General features: G+C 37.2%; 1 protein-coding gene across 3 annotated transcripts in view; it reads left to right on the plus strand.

Annotated features, from left to right (window-relative positions):
- MARCHF1 (membrane associated ring-CH-type finger 1) overlaps window positions 1–25,514 on the plus strand; it is a 779,824-nt gene that overhangs the window by 467,195 nt on the left and 287,115 nt on the right. For all 3 annotated transcript variants that reach the window (XM_032465582.1, XM_032465591.1, XM_032465596.1), the window contains one exon: window positions 13,732–13,880. In XM_032465582.1, the coding sequence (XP_032321473.1) occupies window positions 13,770–13,880 (111 nt within the window). In that variant the 5' untranslated portion in view covers window positions 13,732–13,769. The remainder of the gene's footprint in view (window positions 1–13,731; window positions 13,881–25,514) is intronic.

Raw genomic sequence — 25,514 nt, forward strand, 5'->3', positions numbered from 1 at the left:
TGTCATATCCTGGCAAAATGACCTTCTCTCTTTACGACTTCAATTTTAACTTACCTTTTTATACCATTCTTATATGTCATGTATGTAGACAGTGTTAAAAGAGGGTTCAGCCCTGGGTAATGTTTTTGCTTGTCATTAACATGTGGACAATATTTTCTGTATTGTGGAGGCCTGCATTTCTTCTTCCTATTTTAATATTCATCTAATATTATTGAGTATCTGCTGAGTGTTATGATCTGGTTTTGGCCCTGAAGATAGAAGAGATTCATTGGAAAACAGCTTCACCCCTTTCTCAGAGTACCCTCAATGTAGGTAGGGAGGCAGACAATGAACAAACAGCAATGCAATGCAAGAGGCTCTCTGGTGGTGGAGTAAATAAGCTACCAAGCTCTCACAGACAGGGAAGCAAGTATGTAACCAGGCAAGATATTGCAGGGTTACTGCTGGAGTAGTTTCTTATAGACTGCATGACAAAATTATGGGAGCTGGGAAAAGACATCACAAGGAGAAAAATACAGATAAGGGGCCACAAGGAGACTTACAAGTGTCAGCTTCTCAGGAAACAAAAATTAAAAAGTAATTTATTGACAGTGAATGTATCTTTTATCATTTTGAATTTGGGCATTGATTTATCATCAATTAAACTATGATATTCAAAACCCAGATATTACTGAATATTTAAGGACATGTAATTTCTGAGAATGGCAAAGAGTCATTTGTGGCAAATAAATGTACTATAAAAAGAAAAATCTTGGTAATTGATATCTGAGTTATTAGTCAGGTCAAGTGTCCATGATTTTAAAAAAAAGACTCAGTGTATACACTAGTATACTCAATCATATTTTGGATATTGAAATGTAATTCTGATTAGGTCACACATAATTTTAATGTTAAAATAAGTAAATTCTACTATATTATGGATACTGTATGTTCAGTTAACCTCAGATATGGAAGGAAATCCACAAGTAGGCTTCCATATGTTTCATTTGACAAGATTTTGTTTAAAAACCTTATATTTACCATGATTATTACTGATTATTAAAAACTTAAAGAAATTGGATAACAAGTTTAAATTTAATAAAATACTAGAACTGTATTGCCTTTTTTCTTTATTTTATGCATTTATCACTACTGGAGAGGGAAGAGGGAGATTCTTTGGGAGTGAGTACTAAGAATTTACTGATTTTTGATATATACTTGCAACTAAGAAATCTACTTATTTGCCAATCTACTTACTTGCAAAAGAAGTCTGAGTGAACTACCAAGATATATTTGGAACGTCAGGTAAAAAATACAGGCAAAAAAGATGTACCCCAGTGGTTGATGACATTCAAACATTAATAAACGTTCAGATTTACACTAAGTATGTAAAATATATAGTAGAAACATTAGAAAATATTAAATTATACTGTTTTCTAGTTCCCTAAATGCAAATGTAAAGAGGGAAACATGTAGCTCTTCTAGAAGAGTGACAGTGTCCAAAAAATAAAATCTCTCTTTGATTATAAAAAATTGAGTAGAAATTTCAGCTGGTAAGATAGAAAAGGAAATGAATAGAGGTTCAGAGTCCCTTAGCATGGACAAAACAAGGAAAGTGGTCTAGAAAGTTATTTTTAATTAAGAGTTTTGCAGAACTTAGGGGAAAAAACTACATTTATGTAAATGATAAAAGTTCCTCTAATAAACCTAGAAATTCAAGCACATCTGTATTTATATCCTCATACATTTTTCACATGTTAGCGATGCAGAATTTTGTGTATATTAAATAATGCAGTAACCCAATGGTAATGGTTTTAAGTGGGTCAATGAAAGGTGTTTAAAATATTTGATGTGAAATGTTCTATAGCATCTACTTGTTACAAAGGCATATGCCTTTCTGAAACTTCCCTTGAGTAATGAGTAACATAATCCTCTTGAAATGAGCTCAAAGTTCAAGAGAATTTGAAAGGAAACCAATCTTCCTGAAAGCTGTATTTTCAGGCTCAATGAGGATGGTAAAAACTACATATTTGAAATTTTAAGCAAAACATCTAGACATTTCAGTGACTTTCAAGATGGAGACATAAATCTAGGGGATGGATGACAAAGTTATTACAATCAGAAAATTTCACATGGCGATGCTTTTTCTCAATAAATATATACATAAAATATATTTACTATGAAATCAATGGCTTGCTATACTTTTTATGATAAAAAGATAGATAAGATGTTTTCACACTGGAGAAAGTTAGAAGCCCATATTTTATTTAAACATCTTTAAATGTGTTCATAAAGCTACTCAAGAAACTGAAGTTTCTTTTTTGTTTTTGTTTTCCTTCTTACACAATTACATTTTCATATCCTTGGTAAACAGACTTCTTGAACATGTCTGGTTCACATAGCAAATGTATTCTTCAAAGACACTGCACACTAAATTTTAGGAATTTCAATCTTTCACTAAATTTCCTCATTTCTACAGAGATGAGGGTGGAAGTTAGCCTATTTTCAACCCAGTGGTGATTAATTTATTTGGAGCTTTAAGTAAAACCAATTTGGTCACTTTTGAATCCCAAACAAGTAATACATATTTTTCTGCCGACCTCTTGTAGTTACTTTGTTTATTTCTCCTAAGAAGGTAAAAATAACTTGCATCAAAATGCCTACCTTCACTTGCCTTTCTTTGTGCTAAGTGCCTGAACCATGTAATTTAGACCAATTTGTCAGAGTAATTAAATCATTTGTCTTTGGACGTGTGCACTTTTCTTCTGGCTATTGATTAGAACTGTTTGGAGAAATGGAGTGTAGTTTTCACAGACCTGAAAAATAGAATCCATGTTTCAGTTTTGAAAACAAACTTTCTAAAAATTGTGTAACTGTTCTAGATTTACAGAAAAGCTCACTTAATACAAAGAGTTCCCATACACTCTGTATAGTTTCCCCTCTGAGCACCTTACATTAATCTGGCATAATTGTTACAATTAATGAACTAATGTTAATACATTAAAATTAACTAAAGTCTGTACTTTATTCAGCTTCCCTTCATTTCTACCTAATGTCATTTTCCCAGCATCCCATTCAGGATACATCCCATCTAACCGCATGCCTTCTCATCTCCTCTGATCTGTGGCAGTTTCCCAGACCCACCTTGTTTGGTGGCCTTGACAGCCTTGGAGATTATTGGTCAGGTATTATATAGAATGCTCCTCGATGGTTCCTCATAATTTTTCTGATTCTTAGACTGGGATTACGGGGGAGGAAGATCCCAGAGGTAAAGTACCATTTTCATCACATCTAAAAAGGGTACATACTATCAACCTGACATCATTGTTGGTGTTAACCCTAGTAACTCGACCAAGGTGAGGTCTGTTGGGTTTCTCCACTGTGATGTTAACTCGTCTTTTCCATCTTTCCATATCGTTATTATATACTGTTGCTATACACTGTATATATATATATATATACACACACACACACACACAGTATACACTGTATATATATACACACACACTATATACTGTATATACATACACACATACTATATACCATATATACTATATATTATACTCTGTTACTTTATACTGTCTGTACTGGAGTGGGGAATCATGCTCCTCCTCAGCCTTTGAGAGTGGACTATCTGCATAATTTATTTAGAATTCCACATGAGAGATTTCTCTCTTCCCCATTTATTTTGTATTCAGTTATTTATATCACTATAAATTCATAGGTATTTAATTTATGCTTTGGGTTATAATCTGATATATATAATACTTTGTTTTGCTTGGTTCAGATTATTCCAACTGCAACCATTGACAGTGATTTTGTTTGGCTTCTATGTCCCTTTGGCATATACCCGTCATTGCGTTTGATTGGTCGGTGGTTCGGTTGGTTTTTTGTTTTGTTTCTCAGCATTTCCGTACTTTCTGGCACTGCAGGTTGCTCCAGGCTCATCTTGTATATTTCCTGCCCCAGTCCTGGAATCAGCCATTTCTCCAGGCAGCCCTGGTCCTTTTTATTGGAGAACAGTATTAGAAACCAAAATCTAAGCGCGAGATATATTCCTTGCTGGAGGAGTGTCTGCTTCTAAGTCCTCTCAGCTGACAGAGCAGAGAGGTATCTGCATATGTACTAATCCTTGTGCATACACATGTTTTCAAATATTTCTACATGTAGTTAAGCTAAATGTGAGTTCATACTGATGTCGCCAACTCTAATCATAGTGATGTTTTCATCTCTAATACCACATGGCACCTGGCTTCTCCCTCTGCTTAACTGCAACCTCCCACTCCAACACTGAGAAGCCTGGCCCTCATTATCTGCCAACCACTTACTTAATTGCTCCATCCCAGCCTACCTGTCTAGCTGGGTACCAGAGCTGTCAACTCGTACCTCCACGTGGACAGCTATATGAGCGGCAACACAGTGCTGATGTGCAATTACTTCTTGCTTTTAATCTTAGAGACTCCACTCTCTCTGAAGTACTTAGGTCAGCACAGTTTCCCGCATACTTTTCTGTGAGGTCATTTCATATCTTTGTCACATATTTAGATTGTATTTTTCACATTCCGTCTTGGGATCTCCCAGCCTTTGAAATGATATGTTTTAATTCGTGTACATTTTCAGGTTTACACTTTGTACTGTGAAGTTTTATAGATTTGCACAAATGTGTTTCTAACGCGCCCACCATTACAGTGTCCTACAGAATGTTTTCACTGCCCTATCACTGTTTATTTCACTGTTCCTGTGATTTTTCCTTTTCCGGAATGGCATGTAATTGGAATTATACATAAATTTGCCCCTGTCGGACTGGCTTCTTTAACATGATAATATACTTTTAGCATTCACTCATTGCTTTTTACGGCTTGATAGGCCATTTCTTTTTATCTCTGAATAATGTACCATTGTATGGATGTACCAGAATTTATTTATCTATTCACCTATTAAATGATATATTGGTTTCTTTCAGCTTTTAGCAATTATGAATGAAGCTGCTATAAACCTTTGTGTACAGGTTTTTGTGGAAACATAAATCTCAAGTCAGTTGGGTAAATAGCTACAAGTGAACTCATGTTTAGCTCAATTACATGTAGAAATATTTATAAACGTGTATGTACACAGACCAGTACATATACAGATGGTATGTATTTGGTATATGGTAAATCTAAATCTAAATATAAAATCTAAATCTAACTATATGGTAATATTTAGATTTGTTTAAAAAAACTACCAAATTGTCTTCCAAGGTGGCTGCACCCTATTGCATTCCCACCGGGAATGAATGAGAGTTCCTGTTGCTCTGTATCCTTGGAGAACGTTTGGTGTTATCAGTTGGGTTCAAGCCATTCTAATAGATGTGTAGTGGTATCTCGTTGATTTAATTTGCAATTCTCTAATGACGTATCATGGTGAGCATCTTTCATACGCTTATTTGTCACCTGTATTTGTGAGGTGTCTGTTGAGATCATTTGGCCATTTTTCACTGGGTTGTTTGTTTTCTTATTGATTTTAAAGAGTTCTTTGTATATTTTAGATACAAGTTCTTTATCCAATATGTAGTTTTCAAGTATTTCCTCCCAGTCTATGGCCTCAGTTTTCATTCTCTTAAAAGTCTTTTAAGGAATAGAGGTTTATAATTTTAATAAATTCTAACATCAGTTTTTTCTTTCATGGATCATGATTTTAGTATCTTGTCTAAGACTTCATTGCTGAAGCCAAAGTCACTCACATTTTCTCCTTTGTTTTCCTCTAGAAGTTTTATAGTTTTCACTTAAATTAGGTCTGTGATCAATTTTGAGTTAATTTTTGTGGAAGATGTAAGATTCTGTGTCTAGATGTGATTTTTCACGTGTGAATGCCCAGTTCTTCCAGAACCATTCATAGAAAAGACTATCTCTTCTCCATTGAGTTGCTTTTGTTATTTTCAAAGATGAGTTGATAATAATTATGAGTTTATTCTTGCACTCTCTATTCTGTTCCGTTGTTTTATACATTCATTCTTTTGCCAGTACCACTCCGAATTGATTACTGTCACTTCATGGTAAGTTTTGAAAGCGGGTAGTGTGAGTCCTTCAGCTTTCTCCTTCTTCACTATCGTGTTGGCTCTTTTAGATGTTTGCCTTTCCATATAAGCTTTAGAATAAACTTGTCAATATCTACAAAAACAGCTTATTGGGATTTTGATGGAGGTTGTGCTGAATCTATAGCTCAAGTTAGGAAGAACTGACGCCTTATCACTATTGAGCCTTCCCATCTGTGAACCCCAAATCTGTCTGCATTTATTTAGATTTTCTCTAATTTTTACAATCAAGACATTGTAGTTTCCCACAAAGATCCTTTAATTATTCTATTAAATTTTTACCTAAATATTTGTTTTTTGGGTGCTATTGAAAATGGTGTTGCTTTGCTTTTCAAATTTCAGATTCCAGTTGTTCACTGACAGTATACAGGCATTTGGGTGCATAGGAAAGCAGTTGACTTTTGTGTATCAGCTTTGTATCCTGCAGCTATGTCTTCTGCTTTGTTATCTTTATTTCTGCTGCTGCTATTTCAGCTATGCAAATGTTAAATCTTTTGAAATAATCAGACAGTTCTTGCGTGTTCTGCCTTTTTTTTTTTTTTTCATTCTCTTTGCATTTCAGTTGGGAAGTTTCTACTCATTTGTTGTCAAACTCATTGATAGTTTTCTTGGCCCTCTCCAGTCTGTTGATGAGCCTATCAAATGCATTCTTCATTTCTGTTACAGTGTTTTGATTTCTATCATTTTCCTTTGATTCTTTCTTGGAGTTCCTACCTCTCTACTTACCCTACCCATCTGTTCTTGTATGCTGTCTACCTTTTCCATCGCAACCCTTAACGTATGAAGAATTGATTTTTAAATTCCCTATCTGATAATTCCAATATCTGTCATGTCTGAATCTGGTTCTTGTGCTTTTTTCCATCTCTTCAAACTTTTTTCTTTCTTCCTTTTTGGTATGCTTTCTAATTTTTTTTTTTTTTTTGGTTGAAAATCACATGTGTCATATTAGGTAGTAGAAACTGAAGTAGATGCACAGGAAGTGAGTGTCTGTTATTCTGGCCAGAAATTGGGCTGTATTTACTGTTTGCTACAGCGTCTGCTACCAGATGCCTCAGATTCTTCTAGCATCCTGTGTCTATCTGTTCTGTTGACTCTGAATCTCCCTAAGAGCTCCTTCTCAAAGAGAGTTTGCACCCTGCAGTGTGCTCAGTTGTAATCTGCTATTATCATCCAGAAGCCCTGCTGGTACAGTGGTAAGTTATAGAAGAGGGGCTGTATTCTGTAATTGTATGATTGAGTCTTTTAGCGGGCCTGTGTTTCTGGGCTGTGGTCTTCACAAGTCTTGCTTAGTTTCCTAGAAAGGCCTGGAGTGGGGGCAATGCCCTTCACTCAGGTAGGTTACTATGACTGTGCTAAGATACTGTCACTGAAGGATGAGTCTCTAGGACATTTCTTGATGGTTACTCTCCCCTTCTCCCCACTAGTGCCACAGTGGTGTCTTTCTCAGCTGTTCACATGAGATCTAGCCAAGTTTCCTGGTGGCAAAACTCAGGAAAGGTGGGGCCTCCACTAAGAACGCAGCTCCCAGGAAATTCTCATTCTCAACCAAGTCCATAGTGTGCCTCCAGTAATACATCAAAATCATTGGTGCTACCAGCAGCGTATGGTTCTAGCAGCTTCTCTGTGTGTATTCTGAAACTGCCCAAAAGTCTCTGTATGCATCTGTCTCGCTGTGTTTGGGGGCGGTGTTTTTTATCCCTACCACCTCATTCTCTAATGGTTCCAAGAAAAAGCATCAATTTTGAGTTTGTTCAGCTTTATCTTTTTGGAAGGAGAGTGATGATCCCTAAGCTCTTTACATGACAGAGTTTAAACTCTAAGCCCCTCCCACTTCACTCTTTATGTCTCCATGACTGGCCCGACATGTGTGCTGAATGTAGAGCCAGCCCCACGACTTCCTGGAGAGGCTCCTTAGTCACAGCTAAGGAGCAGCTCCCCCATCTGCGGTGCTGGGCTGGGCGTGCCCTTCCCTTCACCTGTGATGGAGTCTGTTCAGACTGGAGGAGTCACTGCTGTTACTCGGTTTCCCGAGGTAGCCAACCTCGGAGCTGTCCCTCCTCCTTTTCTAACAACCTTAGTGTTATAGCTCACACTGCTCCCAAGACTGGCTCTCCCAAGCCCTTCTCTCTGCGCTGCCCCAGCAGAGGGGCATGGGAGCCCCCTTCTCTTTATTTACCACCAGGCTTCCTTACAAGGCTAGAGGAACTTATAAGACCTCCCAGAAAGATCTGTGCTTCTAAAAGGGCTTGCAAGGGAGAGGAAGAGTTTTTAAAAAGACAACTATATACTAAATATATCTTTCCTATAGTCTAAGTGTTCCCGGAGAATAGCTTTTTGCCTAATGTAGGAAAGAATTCAGGAGCAAGGCATAGTAAAATGAAAGCAAGTTTATTTAGACAGCTATACACTCCATAGACAGAGTGTGGTCTGTTTCACGCAGAAGGGAAAGCGACTTAGGAGATACACACTCCTTAGGCAGAATGTGGGCCATTTCAAAAGGTGAGGGAGCGAGAAGCCGAGAGGTGTTGGATGCTCAGTTTAAAGTAAAAGTAGATACACACTCCATAGACAGGGTGTGAGCTGTTTCAGAAAGCCAGAGAGAGAGTAACCACGAAGTGTGGACTTGCTAGTTTTTATGGGCTGAGTAATTTCACATGCTAACGAGTAGGAGGATTATTCCAACTATTATGAGAAAGGGCAGGGATTTCCAGGAACTGGGTCCCACCCACTTTTGCCCTTTTATGGTCAGCCGAGGCACTGTCATGGCACCAGTGGGTGTGCCGTGAGGCTCAAGGTCTACTGGAATTCGATCTTCTGCCATCTTGGTTCTAACCAGTGTGTCCTGTCCTCATTGCTGTGTCATTCCTTCAATGGCTGTGCCCTGCCCCCTTCCCTCCTGTCTCACAAGCAAAAAGCGCTTAAGGATTTAAACCTTCACTATAAGTCACCTTATAGTTGTTCCCAGTTTCTAACTTAACTCAAAAGTGGAGACCCATCTTGTCCTATCACTGATTTTACTATGAACAGTTACGTATTGGGCTCTGTATCAGTTAGCAGTCCCCATCCTACCGTCCAACAGGGAACCTCTCTCCAGCTGAGAAAGCTCACAACCTACTCAGAGAAATCAGAAGGTCCCCAGGACCTATTTCCATTTCATAGCAGTAAATTTAATATAGTTATCTAATCTGCAGACTGTCTGGTCTAAAGACTTCCAAAATTCATCCCCAGCAGGCAGTCCTTGGTGGTGGCAAGGACTCGAAGTCTTCAAGGACAATTCACAGGTATGTGTGAGCCCTTCAGAGCATCCAGGCAGGCATCCAGAGTAGCAGCTGGTGTGAGTTTTAGGCATGCAAGTTATAGTCTTTTGAGGATCAAGGGAGTACTCTTGGAAAACACACACACACACACCCCATCCTAAGAAGCAAACAATTCTCAGAGGTATTGGAGCCACTGAGGAAGGGAAGCATACTTCTAACTACCCCCTCCTTCCCTTACTTGCAAGTTGTTCCTTTCATCATGGAGGTGGGACTTCATTGTTATTCTTGGGGGAAGAGTGTTTGGTCTTCAAGACTTCTATTCCTCAGTGACACATAGTTAAAGCAAATAGCCACATCTCTAAATTTTCTGATGGAAAAAAAAATCTCTAAATTTTTCAAATCTTTAGACAAGGACTCTTCTCAAGTCTCAAATTTGAGGATGGTTTTCTAGATGAGTGGAGGTGGGGGAAGCTGTCTCTGTTCCTTGTATGTGGTGAAGAGGGGAGGCCTTGGCTGGGCTCCTGACTCCCCTACAGGGGATGACATGGAGTGGACAGAATTTTAGGAAGGAAACAGTTGCAGAGGTAGACAGACAAGGTAGAGGCAGGCAGCTGCGTTTTTTTTTTATATGGAAAAGAGTTCTTATTTTAAGACTGAATCACGTTAGACTTGGGGTGCTGTAAGATCTGTATAATAAGCTTCACCTGGAGAAACGGCCTTGGCTTTCAGCCCACCGGGCTGCACGGCTTCCAGGGGCACAGCTCACATGGTGTTTGTGTGAAGAGCCCCTTGGAGCAGGGTGCCATTTACACGCATTACAGTGGGGCCTCCTGGAGCCGTGTGAGGCAGCTGGCAGCTGCGAAAGCCCTTGGCTTGGAGAGAATTGTAATTTTCATGTAAATTATTTGGAATCGTATTTTCTTCGGAGAACTGTCCAGAATCAACCTTCTCCTTCGGCTGATGCTAAGTCAAACATCTTTCCTCAGAGTGTGGATAGTACTCATTGCCCTGCTTGTTCCCCAAAGTTGGTCTACTTGTCAGTTTCCCCTCTACCTCTAAGCTCCCGATCTCTTTCATCTCTTTACCAATAGTTGCAAGCCCAGTGTCTGGTGCAAAGGAAGTGTTTAATAAATGTTTCCTGCATCAAAAGTAAATTATTCTCTGTGATACATACCCAACTGCCTTGCTTTTTTTTTCTTCCTAATTTGGATTTGCTGTCAATTTAGTTCACAGAGAATGCACTGTGCTCCTATTTATTAAATTAAATGTCTGCTAAGAGCAGCATATTAAAAATTAAGCTTAGTTAAATCTCAATTTCCTGCGATCATCATAGAAGTTGCTCATTGCTGCTTCTCATATTAGCTTGGTTCAGTGGTTAGACGGTAATTAACATGAATACTTAATGACCACTTTCCTATTCTGATATATTGCTAATGATCCTTACAGTTTAAAGTGCATTAGGGTTAATTATAAATGTTCATAATTTGCCTCCCCTTCTGACTGACAGTATGTTCTTACAGCTAAGAAAGTGATGAGTACCCCAGACCTGTGTGGGAAGAATGCTGGTCTGTGGAGGCTTGGCAAACAACATCACGAATCCTTCAGTTATCTCAAATCTATAGTCTAAACTATTTCCCAAATTTCCACTTGATCATCAATGTTGCAAAAAGATCGTTTCAAAGTGTGACCTGAAGTCTAAGTGTTTAGCGATAACAGAAAGGAAGATACTGTCTTTGGCAACTGTCACAGTCCCATAGCCACAGGAATTTGTGGGATGGGGCAGTTGAGTTCTTCCTTCTGTCCTCTCTCTCCCTTTCAACTCACCTGCACCTAAGCTGCTTTCTTGGCAGCCATTTACACACTAGTTTCATTCAGATAGGATTCTCTGACTCTCAAGGAGCTGGTAAAGTGGGTGGAAGCAACTTATACTGAGCAAGTCATTAGGCAAAAACTTTTCTCTTATAATACTACGATGTGAATGTCCAAATATAGTCATGTAACCATCATAGGGCTTTCTTATAGTCTCACATCATCTTCATTCATATATTAAAAAGCTGAAATGATGCTACATAGATTGGTCTGGTCATTCCCTACATTTAACTTCCTGTGTAGAGGTTCCTATGAATATGTCTTAGTTTAATGATGAGCTTTTCAGTCTTCCAGGGCCACAGTCATGTATTGTGTTCCTTTTCCATTTTCCCATAATGGGCTGGACAGTATAGTGTCCAATGTAGAATAGTCAATGACTATTACGAACTCATTACTAAGGTAAAAGGAGTGCAAGTATTTTAACTTGTTGTATTATTTAACCATACTATATCAGCAGGGCTAAACCAAAGTTGAAGAGCTCTATCATGATGACTTCAGCCAAACAGTTCAGAAATGGTTTGCACAAGCCACCTTCAGGGAGAACGTCTAAGATCAAAAGGGGCATGCATTCACCCTGGCTCTGAGCAAATAAGTTTACAGATCCAAAAATTATCAAGTCAGAAAGATCCTAGTTATTCATGGGTTTTAAAATTCTTGAGAATATTGCATTGACTTTGACCCGAATCAAAAATGAAAATAATCCTCCTTTTCTGGCATTTCCATGCTGACTTTAGTTCCTTCAGTATAGTAAGGGCTCAAGAAATACTTATGGATTAATGTTGACTGAATAGGGAAGAATATAGCTCTGACCACCGCCACCACCACAAGAGAAGGCTGCAAATGACATGAAACGGTCTTATTTAATCTCAGAAGCTAAATGGGAAATAAGAAATTGGCTGCTTTTAAAAACGCATTCCAGAATGAGTACTGATGATATAATTTCATGGGTCCCTTTACTACGCTTTTTATTCATGGGTGAATTCAACACTTTATTATAAGTACTAAAGTGGTATTTAATTATAGAGTTAAAACTTTAAAAATGGCAAATGACTTACAAGTAGAACATTTGTTTGCACTTGATTAAACTATTTTGGTCATTATGTATCATTTCACTCCCTGCCTTTGAATAAAGATCCTCATTTTCATTTACTCTTAGCACACTTCAAGAAATGTAATTAAAAACTGATGACTAGCCGAGATACAGTGTACCAGGAATGTGGAAATATTTACTTTCTGTGGAATGCAAATTAGTTGAAGATGCAGATTTTGTATAACATAGATAAGAGTTTTCAATAAGATCTCAAGCAATGTGTTTGAAAGGGTAAGCATCAATAATTTGTTACTCGTTCAAACAGTTGTTTTGAAGCATTCCTCCACTTTCCTGCACCTCAGAAGAATGATTTACTCATATTAGATTGCCAGTTTTATTAAAAAGCCATTCCATTGAGTATCTTAAGACTTAATTTAGTGAAAGTTTTTTTAAAAAATAATACCTATTTACATCATTCAGATCCATTTAACTTGAGTATTTTGTCATGTAGAGTAATAACTCATCAATCCGTTAGTGCAACTTTTCCTAATGTTATTTTTGTTAGTCCTATGAAATGTGCTATTTTGAATCCCTGAAATGTTATAAGCCACCAGATTGCTAATTGCTTTGGATGCTGTGAAAAATAATTACTCCACATTATTTTTGATATTTAATTGACAGTGTAATGCATTTAACTAAAGACCTGCAATAAACTATTTCTAATTACTGAGGGTGGTGGAGTGGAAAACTAGGCTGTAAAACTTTACAAGGAAACAATGTTTTCTTCATTACATTAAAAGTCGTTGTTGATATAACTTTTTCAGAGACAAAAAAAAAAAAAAAAAAAAAAAATCCCCCAAATGGGAAGTTCTGGAAAGCTAGAAAGAGTTGTGGAATAGTTTTACTCATGATCTAGTAAGGAGAATTTTTTTAAATTATTATTTTAGTAGATTTCACTCGTGATGGATGTCATATACTAAATTTACCATACTAGCACTAGAATTTCTCCTTCTTTAGTTGGCAGAACTTTATGAGGGAGATAATCGGGCCACTGCCAGAAGGAGTGATTTTTATCACTGGCCTGTGTTCAACACATTCTGCATCTGTAGGACATTCAGCTGAAAAGCAATGCCAAATTTTAGATGCCATTGAAATATGTAGATATATCAGGAGCTGGATCTGTTCTTGGCTCCCAAGAGAGGAACTTTTTGTTAGAAACTGATCCTTGCAAATAACACTTAGAACCCAATGCGAGGAATTCCCACCGCCTCTAAGTGTCACAAATGGGGGTGTAAAACGTCAGGTCCTTTGAGTAGCTGTGTACTGTTTCCATTGCCGCGTGGCTCTGAGCTTATTCATAATCAGCAATGTTCTTTTACTCCTCCGCATCACCCCCGGTAAAATGAAATGTCTCCACTGGTATTTCATTAAATTGCTTATTTAATTTCAATCATGTAGATTTTTTTCCAAAAACAGACAACCGCAACAAGTGACCTGTTTCAGGGAATGTAAATTATTTTCAGAATTACAGAAATTGAAAAGGGATAAGAGGAAGGAGAAAATGCTGGGCTGGTGTGAAGCGATAGCCCGTAACCCTCGCAGGATCCCCAACAGCACGCGGACCCCCGAGGGCTCGGAGGAGTGGGCGGACGCCGCGCAAACGTCCACACTGGTGAGTGCAGCCATCGCCCCGCGAGTGGCTTGTGCGCGAACGGATGCTGAGGGAACGGGGAGGGAGGGCTCCCTAAGGAAACACGACTCTGCTTTACGAAAGTCCTTGCACAGATGCTACAGTGTTCCTATAGATGCAGTTTAACTAATGGGTATTAATAAATACAGCTTCATTTCCTACCGTTTAGAGTTTAATTCAGAATTAAAGAACAATGTCTTTTTCTTTCTGTTTCTTCAGACATCGCCCTTCCATTATGTCAGTGACCTTAGAGGGATATTTAATGTTTCCATCTTCGATTCTATGCCTTTGTAATGGAATCAATGGAGGAAAACAAGCAGAGTTATCCAAAAATAATGCCTATGTGCTGTTTTCCTATATAGATTCAAAAAAATCTCTGAAAAAGGAATTCAGAAATTTTCATTTTCATATAAAATTGTGAATCAAATAATTACAGAAATGATTTGCAGACCAAATCAATGGTATGTTCTTTCTTGTCTTGTTTTCAATTTACGTTAGTTATATTTTAATTACTGTTTTGCCATTTTTTTTGAGAACATAGCATTTTCATTAGCCTGATCTATCCGTTGATGAACATATAATTAAGTATAAACAAAGACTTTTGGTTAATTGTGTACTTTTGAGTTATTCGATAATTTCTATTATTTTACGTAGAAACTATGATCTTGAGCAAACATTATTAAGTGAATTTCAGGAGAAATCATCGGAAGGACTAGGCGTAGAAGTGGGAATCCTGCTTAATTCTATTGTCTTAGACTGTTGGGAGAGGGCTGAGGGTATGAAGAGATCATGCGATGTGATTGGACGAAGTTCTAGGGACTACATTCTCTGAAACTACTGTCTGCAACGTTGCATCTCACTCTGATACGATCTTCCGTAAATTACTATTTTCAGTAAAACCACTTGGCATGAGTTAACACCATTGAAACACATCTTTTGCACAACATTTCTACATAAAGCTGGACCTCGTAGGTATCACGCAATAACTAAAATTTTTAAAAGAAAAATGTTACTTCTGTGCTCTCATTAGAGTGGCTTTAGTGCTTAAATTCCTATTTCATAGAACCATATGTCAAAACCATAAAAGTCTCGAACAAACATTTGGATTGGCTTTCTCTTATAATTTTGGGTAATCTAATATTAGCTTCATTGTACAAGTGCATACTATGACCCAGAGAAATTAAGTGACTTTCCCAGTGTCACTTAGCTAGTAAATGTCGCTTCTAAGATTGCTAGAATCCTGGCTTCTCAAGGCAAGGCCTTTTCTGCTACACTACACTGTCTCACTTTCTTAATGGCATTTCCTTCCATTCAAATACTTTTAGTAAAAAGAAAAAGACATCAGTTACCAACTTAATTAAATCCAGTAATTAATCTAATTTTAAAATCTAATGCTGTATCGAGACAATAACCTCCAGCCACTGTAAACGATTTGCAGACCAAATCAATAATACACTTTCTTGTTTTGTTTTAAATTGACGTGTTATATTTTAATTACTGTTTTACCATTTGATAAGAACACAAGAGCTTTCATCAGCCTGATTTATTTATTGATGAACACATAAATATAAGCAACAGTTTTCTGTTTATTTTTTTACTTTTATTTGATAATTTCTATTATTTTACATAGAAACAATGGTCCTGAGCAAACATCATTGAGTGAATTTCAAGAGAAACTATTGGAAGGATTATGTTTTCAACTGACAAAACATAGACATGAAAGTCTTGCTTAATTCCCCCAAATCTCAGTTGGGGGGGGGGGCAGAGATACTTTGTTCAACCAAGAAAGTTTAGTTTCTTAACATAGAAAAATAAAATATTTCTTATGTCCTAGCCAATAGGTTCAGGGCAGCTCTCTTTGGAGGTTCACTACTGAGAAATTAAAGACTCTTTCCATCTTTTGATGCTGCCTTCTTAAGCACACAGTCTCTAAGTCACTGAGAAAAAGGAGGAGACTATGTGGGCCACTGGGCATGAGCTATTACGGAGTGAACTTGAACGTGTAGACATCTTTTCATCGGCCAAAACCTAATCTCATAGCTTCACCTGAACTGCAAGGGAGGCTGAGAAATATTGGAAGCCACGTGGCCAGGAAAAATCAAATGGAATCAGTGGACATCTAGACCCTCTCTGCCTTGGTCCACCTTTCTGGTCACCAAATAGTCACATCATATTTCCAGTCTCTCATGAAAAGGATTATTACCTTCCAAGGGAGACAGCTAAAAATTCTTTCAGTGATTGGATTCCATTCAAGCTCGTGATCTCTGGTCATTCATTGTCCTCATCTAATGATGATGATGGTGAATCACCTGTATTTTGCAACCAACCCCCAACATGCATGTATACCCAATGGGCAGGAGGGGAGTAAGAAAAGGGGAATCACAATAAACACTCATGTTTGGAGGGAGAAGGACTCAGATGCACATGGAAGTCAGTGGTGAAATTGTGTTGGACAGACATCATCAAGACTCCCTAACCCAGAAGTCAGGGAGGATCTTTGAACTGGCTTTGACCCTGCTCCCTGGGAGGCACCCCGTGTCCATGGTTCTCTCTAGCCTATGGATGTGCCTTCTGGAAACTTCCTTCATTTCTATTATGCTCTTTGTCCACATTTGAAGTGAGGATTGAAATATGTATAACCTTAATAGATTTTTTCCTGTTTGGAGAAAATTATGAGGCCAAGTGTTGTTTTAAGTCTTGAGTATTTCAAGGCTTATTCTTCTGGAATCATGGTATTTTAGTACAATCCTTTGAAATCCTCATAGGGTCCTGATCTGTTTGCCTCCTAATCGTGAGTAGGGAAGTTTTTTTCTCAGAGGCCCTTGATTTCCAGTTCTCCGTGCCACTCTCTCAAGATGGCCTTACCTTGAAAAATAGGCAGAAGGACCACATCCTTAACCTGATCTTTGTCAAGAGATATTTTGTTCAACTGAGAGGGTCCACTAGGTGTCAGCTTGGAATGTCCTATTAGCCTTGGGTCACTTAGTTCAAATGTGATTTTTCGTCGGACCTCTGTTACTCAACACTCACCTCAATGTCAAGTTCACCAGTTAGGGTTTAGAAGCAGCTGGTTCCAGTAACTGGGTCCGATAAACCCTGAAATTTCTGGATTCTCTCTACGTCTGGTCAGACCTGCTTTCACACCAGCTGGTTTGTTCCTGAGCTCGTGTTTCTCCTGTAACACCTTGCTGAATGTATACAATAATCATCAACATACATTATTGAATTTGCTTTTCAGTCTATTTTGAGTGTTGCCAGCCCAGCAGGCCCACTGTCTGCTTCTCGGCTTAGTTCAAACAGGTTTGCCAAGAGTTTTGCCCAAACATCATGCAGATCAATGGCTTTCTACCTTTGAAATCAGTTTCCTCGTCCCCCATTGCCCCAACTTTAAACAAACACCACGTATTTTAGGTTTTTGTTGTAGTAGCACAGGCGTTGGCTACCAATTTCTGCATTTGGATTGTTAGAAAAATTGGGGTGCAGTCAGGAAAACAGAAGTTGGTAATTTTAACAGAGAATCGAATATTACAAATTATTTAATCTGCTATCGGAGACTGAAAAAGTCAAAAAGGTGCATGACTTCAGTAACTGCAAGAAGCAACAATCACCTACCCAGAGGGGTACCCAGGGAGGAAGCTAGCATAACTTGAACCTGAAAGGCCCCTCACAACTGCACCCCAACTCTGGGGGTTTGTTAGAAAATGCACCTCAGTCCCTGTTATGAGGAATAAAGTGTCACCTTTGGAATAAAGTAGAGAAAGACAAGAAATGAGCAGAGTTTCACTGACCAGAGTGAACAGAGACTCACGTGTATCTGAAAATAGTTACGTAAGTATGAAGACATGTTGGTTTATTTTTTGTTTTCTACACTAGGATATAAGATGAAAAGGGAAGATCGGTCCTGTTTACTGCCGTCTCCCTGGTATTTGGAACATAACAGGGACTTAATAAAATTTGTAGACTGGATAAACAGCTTGAGCAAAGAGCACGAACTGAGTTGAAAGGGAGGTTGTTTTTTGTTTATAAAATTCTATCTAGTACAATATCTCCTATTAAGTCCTTTCTTACCAGAAATACCTTATGCCTTAAAATATGGAAGAACCCATTGTAAAGATCAAATAATTCTGAGATGGTTTCTGTGACAAAAATACATAGTTAAATTTTGGAAACTGAAATCGTGATTATACAAAGTACATTCTGTTGTAATAAGATTCTCCTTTGGTAAGAATTTAAAATATCGCAGGTAGTTTTCCCCGTGCACGAGACGATGACATGTAAAAGGGTCCTTACAGAGAAAACACATTTACTGAGGAGTACCTGCCAGAATCATAGTCCTCATTCTCTCCCTAGTTATTTCCTTAGTCTATTTTCAGTCTTACCAGGCTGAAGGAAGTCACCCATCTGCCTACAGCAAAAGGACTGGTATCACCCCACAAACATAACCTCTCTTAGAAACCAAATAAAAGGTAAACAGAAAGTGGAGTCTGGGTGTATTAAATTTCTCATTAAACCTGTTGACTCATTTTCAATAGGCTCACTGATTTCTTTCAGTCCCTGAGCAAGTGGGCCGCTGGATCCTTGTGCAATGGCCTTTATACATTCTGAAAATAAATCGTCAGGACACATAGAGTTGGCAGGGTTTTTTTAACCTCATTTTCTTCCCTCCTTTTGGTTCTTTCCTATTTGATCATTTATCAGTTACTGTTTTTAATCGCTATTACAAAGCCTACTTTGCTAGGTCTTGCCAAAGGCAATAGTGACTGAAATCTAAATTTTTATTAGAATAACTATAAAAAGTAAGTGAGGGATCTTGAATAAAAGACATTATGCCTTTCAAGAGCTTTGGTTTTTGTAAGAAAGTAAATCATTAAAAATAGATCCCCATGGTTGTTATGGAAACATGGAACTGAATCAGAATGCAGAAAGGGAGACTGGTGCTTCAAACATCATACCACGAGGAAAAATTACATTCACCGAGTTTCTTGGAGTAGTGTGTTAACTTTAATTGTATAGCTACTGAACAATGTCAAAACATGATCATTCACAATAGGAATGATTGATCTAAATTGTTCCTTGCAGGAAGCGATCTTTTCCTCTGTGGAGTAAATCAGATTATGTTCAGAGCTGTTCTTTATCAAAATGTGTCATGTCTGTCAGTTTAAGTTAGATATAAATTAAATTGTGAGCACCTCAGAAAGATGTTTAATTCTCAATAGTTGTTTAATTCTGCTATCTCTACAGTCTTCAGAGCACGCTGGTTTTCCAATGCCCTGTTTAATTATCTGAGACCCAGTGGGCAGCGTTGTGTACCCTGATGGGAGGGGCCTCCCATGTGTGTAGAACTGAGGGGTCTTCTGTCTCTGGACTCACAAATGACATGGGTGGCAAAGGTTTCTTCTTTGTGGAGTTTTGTGTGTGTGTGTGTGTGGGAGTGTTCTCATACTTTATAGAAAGGACAAATGGACGTGATATATGTGAAGTCAGCTTGTTTTCACCTCAGAATAAACATTGTACCTGGGAGTAAGTGGAACCTCTTAGATTTCCAGAATACCAATCCAGAGCTATTTCTCTGCAACAGTCTTCTCAAGAGATGAATAGAATAGAGTTCTCAGATACACTTACATCTCAAACACTATTACTAATAATCCAGTAAGAGTATTTATTTTATTGTATTTGTATTTAATTATAATCATTTACAACGTTGTGTTAATTTCAGGTATATCGCATAGTGATTCATTAAACCTATATGTATTATATATATATTCTTATATTCTTTTTCATTATAGGCTATTAAAAACTATTGAATATAGTTCCCTGTGCTATACAGTAGAACCTTGTTATTGATCTATTTTATATATAGTAGTTAGTATCTGCAAATCTCGAACTCCCAATTTATCTCTTCCTATCTTCTTTGCCCCCTGGTAACCATAAGTTTGTTTTCTATGTCTGTGAGTCTGTTTCTGTTTTGTAGATAAGTTTGTGTCTTTTTTTTTTTAGATTCCACATGTAAGTGATATTATATGCTATTTTTCTTTCTCTTTCTGGCTTATTTCACTTAGAATGATGATCTCAGTTCCATCCACGTTGTTGCAAATGGCATTATTTTATTCTTTTTTATGGCCGAGTAGTATTCCATTGTATAAATATACCACAACTTTATCTGGTCATCTGTTGTTGGACATTCAGGTTGCTAACACAATAAGAGTATTTTTAATGCCTGTTCTAAGCTGAGGAGTTAAGACATGTATCTCAAAATGTCATGGTGACCCTAAAAGCAGGCATTGCTGTTCTCATGACACAGCCAGAGAAACAGAGGTTCTGGAAGATTAGAAAAATGCCAGAACAGGAATCCAGAGCTCTGTGCTACTTCACAGAGGGTACTTTGTTCCTGTAAATATTTGACAGACAGTTACATGCTGTGATATGATGATACTCAACCTAGAACGCCTACTCTGCTAATTCACCACTACAGTCATTGCACTGCCTGAGGGATGGATCATTTAGCATCCAGAGTTGTACCGTTGAGTTACCCGTGGGGACTCGGGAGCTGTCTGTTATTGTGGAATGAAATAGGAACTAAACACATCACTGGGGAAATGAGTGATTGTGAACTATTTGGATCACAGGTACCGCCCAGCTTAGTGTGTATCTTCATTTATTCATGTAGCTGCTCTCTATTGAGGGTTAGCTGTGAGTGAGGCACTGCACTATGCAATAAATATATAATATTGAAAAAAAAAAAAAGACAGTCCTTATCCTCAAGAATCTAGTGAAGAAAACAAATAAAAGGTCAAGAGTAGGGCAGCACGAGGAGCAAACACAGGCTGTAAGAAGACCCCTTGGGTGACCCTGGCCTGGCTGTAGACGTTCCAGGTGTTCCCTGAAGACCACTGAGAGGTGAGGGCACGAAGAGGGTGGAGATAAGGAGGGACCCGGGAGGGGCACTCCATGACCCTAGAGAAACCATTTATCATGTGAAAATTAAACCCCGTATTGCGTTTCCTTTTAAAGACACATCTGTTTAATGGAGTTAGTAAACAGAACCATCTTCAGGAATTGAGTTAGAGAAATACCCTTGACCTAACACAAGACTGTGTGTTTCTTTCGGTAGTGGAATTAACTCAATTCCACTTAATTTATATACTCGTATACATATATGCATTTATATTTTACATGTAGTATATATAGTGTTCTCTAAGTGGTTTATATATATATATATATATATGTAATTACTCAGTATCTTTGTATATTTTATTCAGCCTTAATATCCAACCTTACATCTGCAGGCTGTAATAATTGGGTGGCCACAGGGAGGGGGTTCCCTTGGGAGAACAATGAGCCTTCCTGGTGAACAGTGAGGATGAACTATGTGTCAAAACGCCTCCTTTGGGAAGGAAACAAGTCCATGGAAGTGTATTTGTATTTGCTCACAGTGGGAAAATCATCCCATAAAAGCTACCGTTTGTTGAATACATACTGTGTCCTGGGCATGGTTCTGAGCACCGGACATTTTAACAACCCATTTAATCCTTACTGCAGCAGAGGAAAGAGGTAACTTGCCCAAGTTTATCCTGCTAGTAAATCTTATTTTTGAATCTCTGCCCTAATACACTTCCCTATGCTGCAAAGGACGTGCTCAGGAAAAGATAAACACACTGACTTTATTAGAAGTAAGCTTAATTCACACATTTAACTCTGAATTTGTTGTACACTTTTGTGAACACTTACTTTATATATGTACATACTTATATGCATTTATATTTTATATATGTAGTATATATATAAAATATATCCTCTAAGCAGTATATATACACATATATACATGCATATATATGTGTGTGTGTATATATATATGTATGTATATAATTGGCAAAACAGCCCTTATCTTCCCCATTTCAGAGACAGAAAAATTTAGTTTTTGAATAAATGTTTTGCCTAAGGGGATTCACCAGCCTCTGAAACAGCTCAGTTTAGTGCATTTATATAGGAGTAGTAAATCTCTTCTAAGATTTTTATTTGCACCTACTAAATGTCAAAGTGCAAATGCACTGTAGTTTTAAATGGTGTTTAAAATGAACTTGGAGATGAGAAACATACTTGTCGGATCTGTATTTGAAATATCTGACTGGTTGATTATCCTCATGTTCTGATAATTAGCGATGACATTTCTGGAGGAAGGGATAAGGTTATTGAATTGACACTCTTGCGTTGGCTGAATTTGTTTTAACTGTTTAGCACAGTTTCATCCAGTAAAATGTCTGTTCAATATATGAAGCAAGTCTCTTAGGTTAAAAGCCAAAAGCCACCTTTTAGTTGACGGTCTGTTAAATTACTTTTGTATCACCACCGTAATTGTCAGCTGTAATGATTAGGCAGAATAATCCATGAATACAGCTTTGTGATTCCACCTTAGGAAACCAGCAACTCACATGCAGAAACACCTGGTTTCTCTGTGTCTGATGCAGCCTACAGGAATAAAATTTAATTTAACGATCCAGTAATTCTTTAAAGATAAAAAATGAAATGCCTTTCCACACTGCAGTTACCAACTTGTCAACTTTCACAGACACATTGTCACACCAACCAAATTTTATTACACATATTGCAATGAGACGGCAAACAAAAGTTGGTTGCCTTGTTCTCATGGGGCGATTAATTTCACCTGCTGAAATTAGACAAAGCAGCACCCTTTGGTGAGCATAACATGTGTGATGTTGCTACTGCTTTTCGCTGTGCAAGAAGAAACTTAAAAGTTAATGCAGTTACACGCACAGTGTTTTATCAAAGTCTGGAACCACATTATTCACAGTATTTTCTTGAATGCCTTATGATTAGCTCTGCTGCCACTGGCTTGTATTAATTCTTTGACAGAGATCTACTTACACTTAGTGAAAGACATTGAAGAAAACACGTTCCTTTACCCAGTCCTTATGCAGTGTAGGCTAATCTTTGCATTACTACAATACATCGATTTGGGGCACACAGTAAATGCAAAGCAGAGATTAAAAATAAGTCTGCTTCTTATAAAAAATATTTTAAGTGTATTTAAAAAGTGACTTTATGCCACCTTCTTATTTAAAAGGAACCAAGTGATGTTTTCTGATTAGATTAAAGGTGTCTTTCTCAAGTTATCTACTTTTCTTTAGAAATAAAAATACTTGCCTTTCTACTCAAATGTTTATTTTGTATTCAGGGTGGGGATTCACCACCCCAGCTTTCTTTCCTGAGATCCCAAAGAAGGATTATATAAAAATACAAAAAGGAATAAATCCGTAATAGCAAAAAGAGATTTCAACAAATTTCAAAAAAGGGGAAAGCAGAATTTATTTCGTTTCTGTATCAGTTTTTTATAACTATTTTTTTGCAGGGCGAGGGGTGAGGTAATTGGGTTTATTTATTTATTCATTTATTTTTTTTAAATGGAGATACTGGAGATTGAACCCAGGACCTCATGCATGCTAAGCATGCACTCCACCACCAACCTATACCCTCCCCTCCACATATCAGTTTTGATAAGACATGTTTTTCTAGAAATATGGTCATTTCACCCACATGAGAGTAGATTCTCAAAGTTATTAATATAAAATTGGTCATATTATTTTTTATTGTGTATAATGCCATCTTTTCCTTTCTGATATGAGTATTTGGGGCTGGTCTCTTTTTATCATGATATTTCTTGCTAGTTTTGACTAAATCAGTTGATTTGGATTGTTTCCACTTCTTGGCTATTTTAAACATATAAGCGTATAAGCATATGAATATTACAAACATTCATATACAACTATTTATATGAACATATATTTTCATTTTCTTGGCTAGGTACTAGAATTGTTTGGTCATATGGTAACTCTACGTTTAACAATTTGAGGAACTGCCAAAATGTTTCTCATTGTGACTGCATCATTTTAAATTCCCACCAGGAGTATATGAGGGTTTCAGTTACTCCAGATTCTCTCCAGCATTTGTTATTGTCTGTCTTTCTGGTTGTTAGCCATTCTGCTGGGTTTGATGTGATTATTATGATTTTGATTTTTAATTTGCTGAATGACTAATTGATGGTGAGCATCTTTTCATATGTTGAACAGCCACCTGTGTATCTTCTTTGGAGCAATGTCTGTTCAATTGTCTCTTTATTACTGAATTGTTGAAGTTCTTTCTATGTTCTAGACAAAAACTGCCTATTTTATATTTAAATATATATATATTTCCTTATGGATTGTCTTCCCACTTTCTTGATGGTGTCCTTTGAAATCAAACTATCAATTTTCTCTTTTATTGCTTGTGCTGTTAGTGTTGTATCTGAGAAATCACTGCCTAACCAGATTGCAAAGATTTATTCCTGCGTCTTCTTCTAAGAGTTTTATGGTTTTAACTCTTTCATTTAGATCTATGAGCTACTTTGAGTTAGTCTCTGTGCATGGTCTGAAGTAGGGATTCACAGTGATTCTTCTGAACGTGGGTATCCCTGCAATCGACTTGTTTTAGCCCCGTCTGCTGCTAATAACTAGAAAAGAAGAGATGTAAAGACTGTTTTTCTCCTTAGTTAGTAGTCTTGGCCTTTGTATATTTGTTTTTAATTTAATTATTTTGTCCTTTTGATTTATTGCTTTCTTTCTTCTATTTACTTTGGTTTCAGTTTTGTCATTTATTTTCTAGTTTCTTCAGATAGATATTTAGATGATTGAGTATCAACTTTCTTCTTTTCTAATATAGGCATTTTTAAGGCTATAAATGTCCCTGTAAGTGCAGCTTTTCCTTTGTCACTTACGTGATACAGGAAATATATTGTTTATTTCTTAGCTTTTAAACTTTGGAGGATTTTTCTGGTTATCATTTTATTATTGATTTCAGTCCTTTTACATTTGTTCAGATTGCTTTATGTCCCACCAAATGGTAATTCTGCTACATGTTCAAGGTCCACATTCTCTTGGAAAGAATGTGCATGTTGCAATTATCAGGTGCAATGTTTTGTGAAAATCAGTTAGCTCAAGTTAGTCAATAATGATTTTCAAAGACCCTAGACCCTCACTGATTTTCATTTTGTCTGCTTGTTCTAGCATTTCAAGAGTGGTGTGCTAATATTCTCCGCTATGATTATAAGTTTCTCTTTTTTAATTTTGCCAATTTTGCTTTATATAATAATTTAACTAGTTGTTTTATAAAATTTTAATTCTATCCTTCTTGTGTTCTGACCATTTTATCAGTATAAAATCTTCTTTAATCACAGTAATGATTGTTTCCTTAAGGTCTTCTTTGATATTTATTTAGCTAAACTTTTTTTGTTGAGTTTTTGTATGATGTATCTTTTTTGCACTATTGACACTTTTATTTTCCTCTATTATTACATGTCAGTTGTGTCTATAGCTTTTAATAGCTGTACTTTTTTTATCCACGTGGAAACATTTGCTTTTTAATTGAGTTTAGTCTGGTGATTTTAATTTTGGTGTTTAAATCTGCTATGTTATTATTTTTGTGCGTGTGCGAACTGTTTCTTGTTCCTATTACTTTAGTTTGAGTGACACTCTGCCACTTCCTACCTGTGTAATCATGGGCAAACTAAGGCTCAGGCTGTTTTAATCATTTGATTAAGTCTAATAGCACTGGATCAAGAGTTCA

Source organism: Camelus ferus, chromosome 2 (assembly GCF_009834535.1).
Source record: "Camelus ferus isolate YT-003-E chromosome 2, BCGSAC_Cfer_1.0, whole genome shotgun sequence".
Lineage (NCBI taxonomy): Eukaryota > Metazoa > Chordata > Mammalia > Artiodactyla > Camelidae > Camelus > Camelus ferus.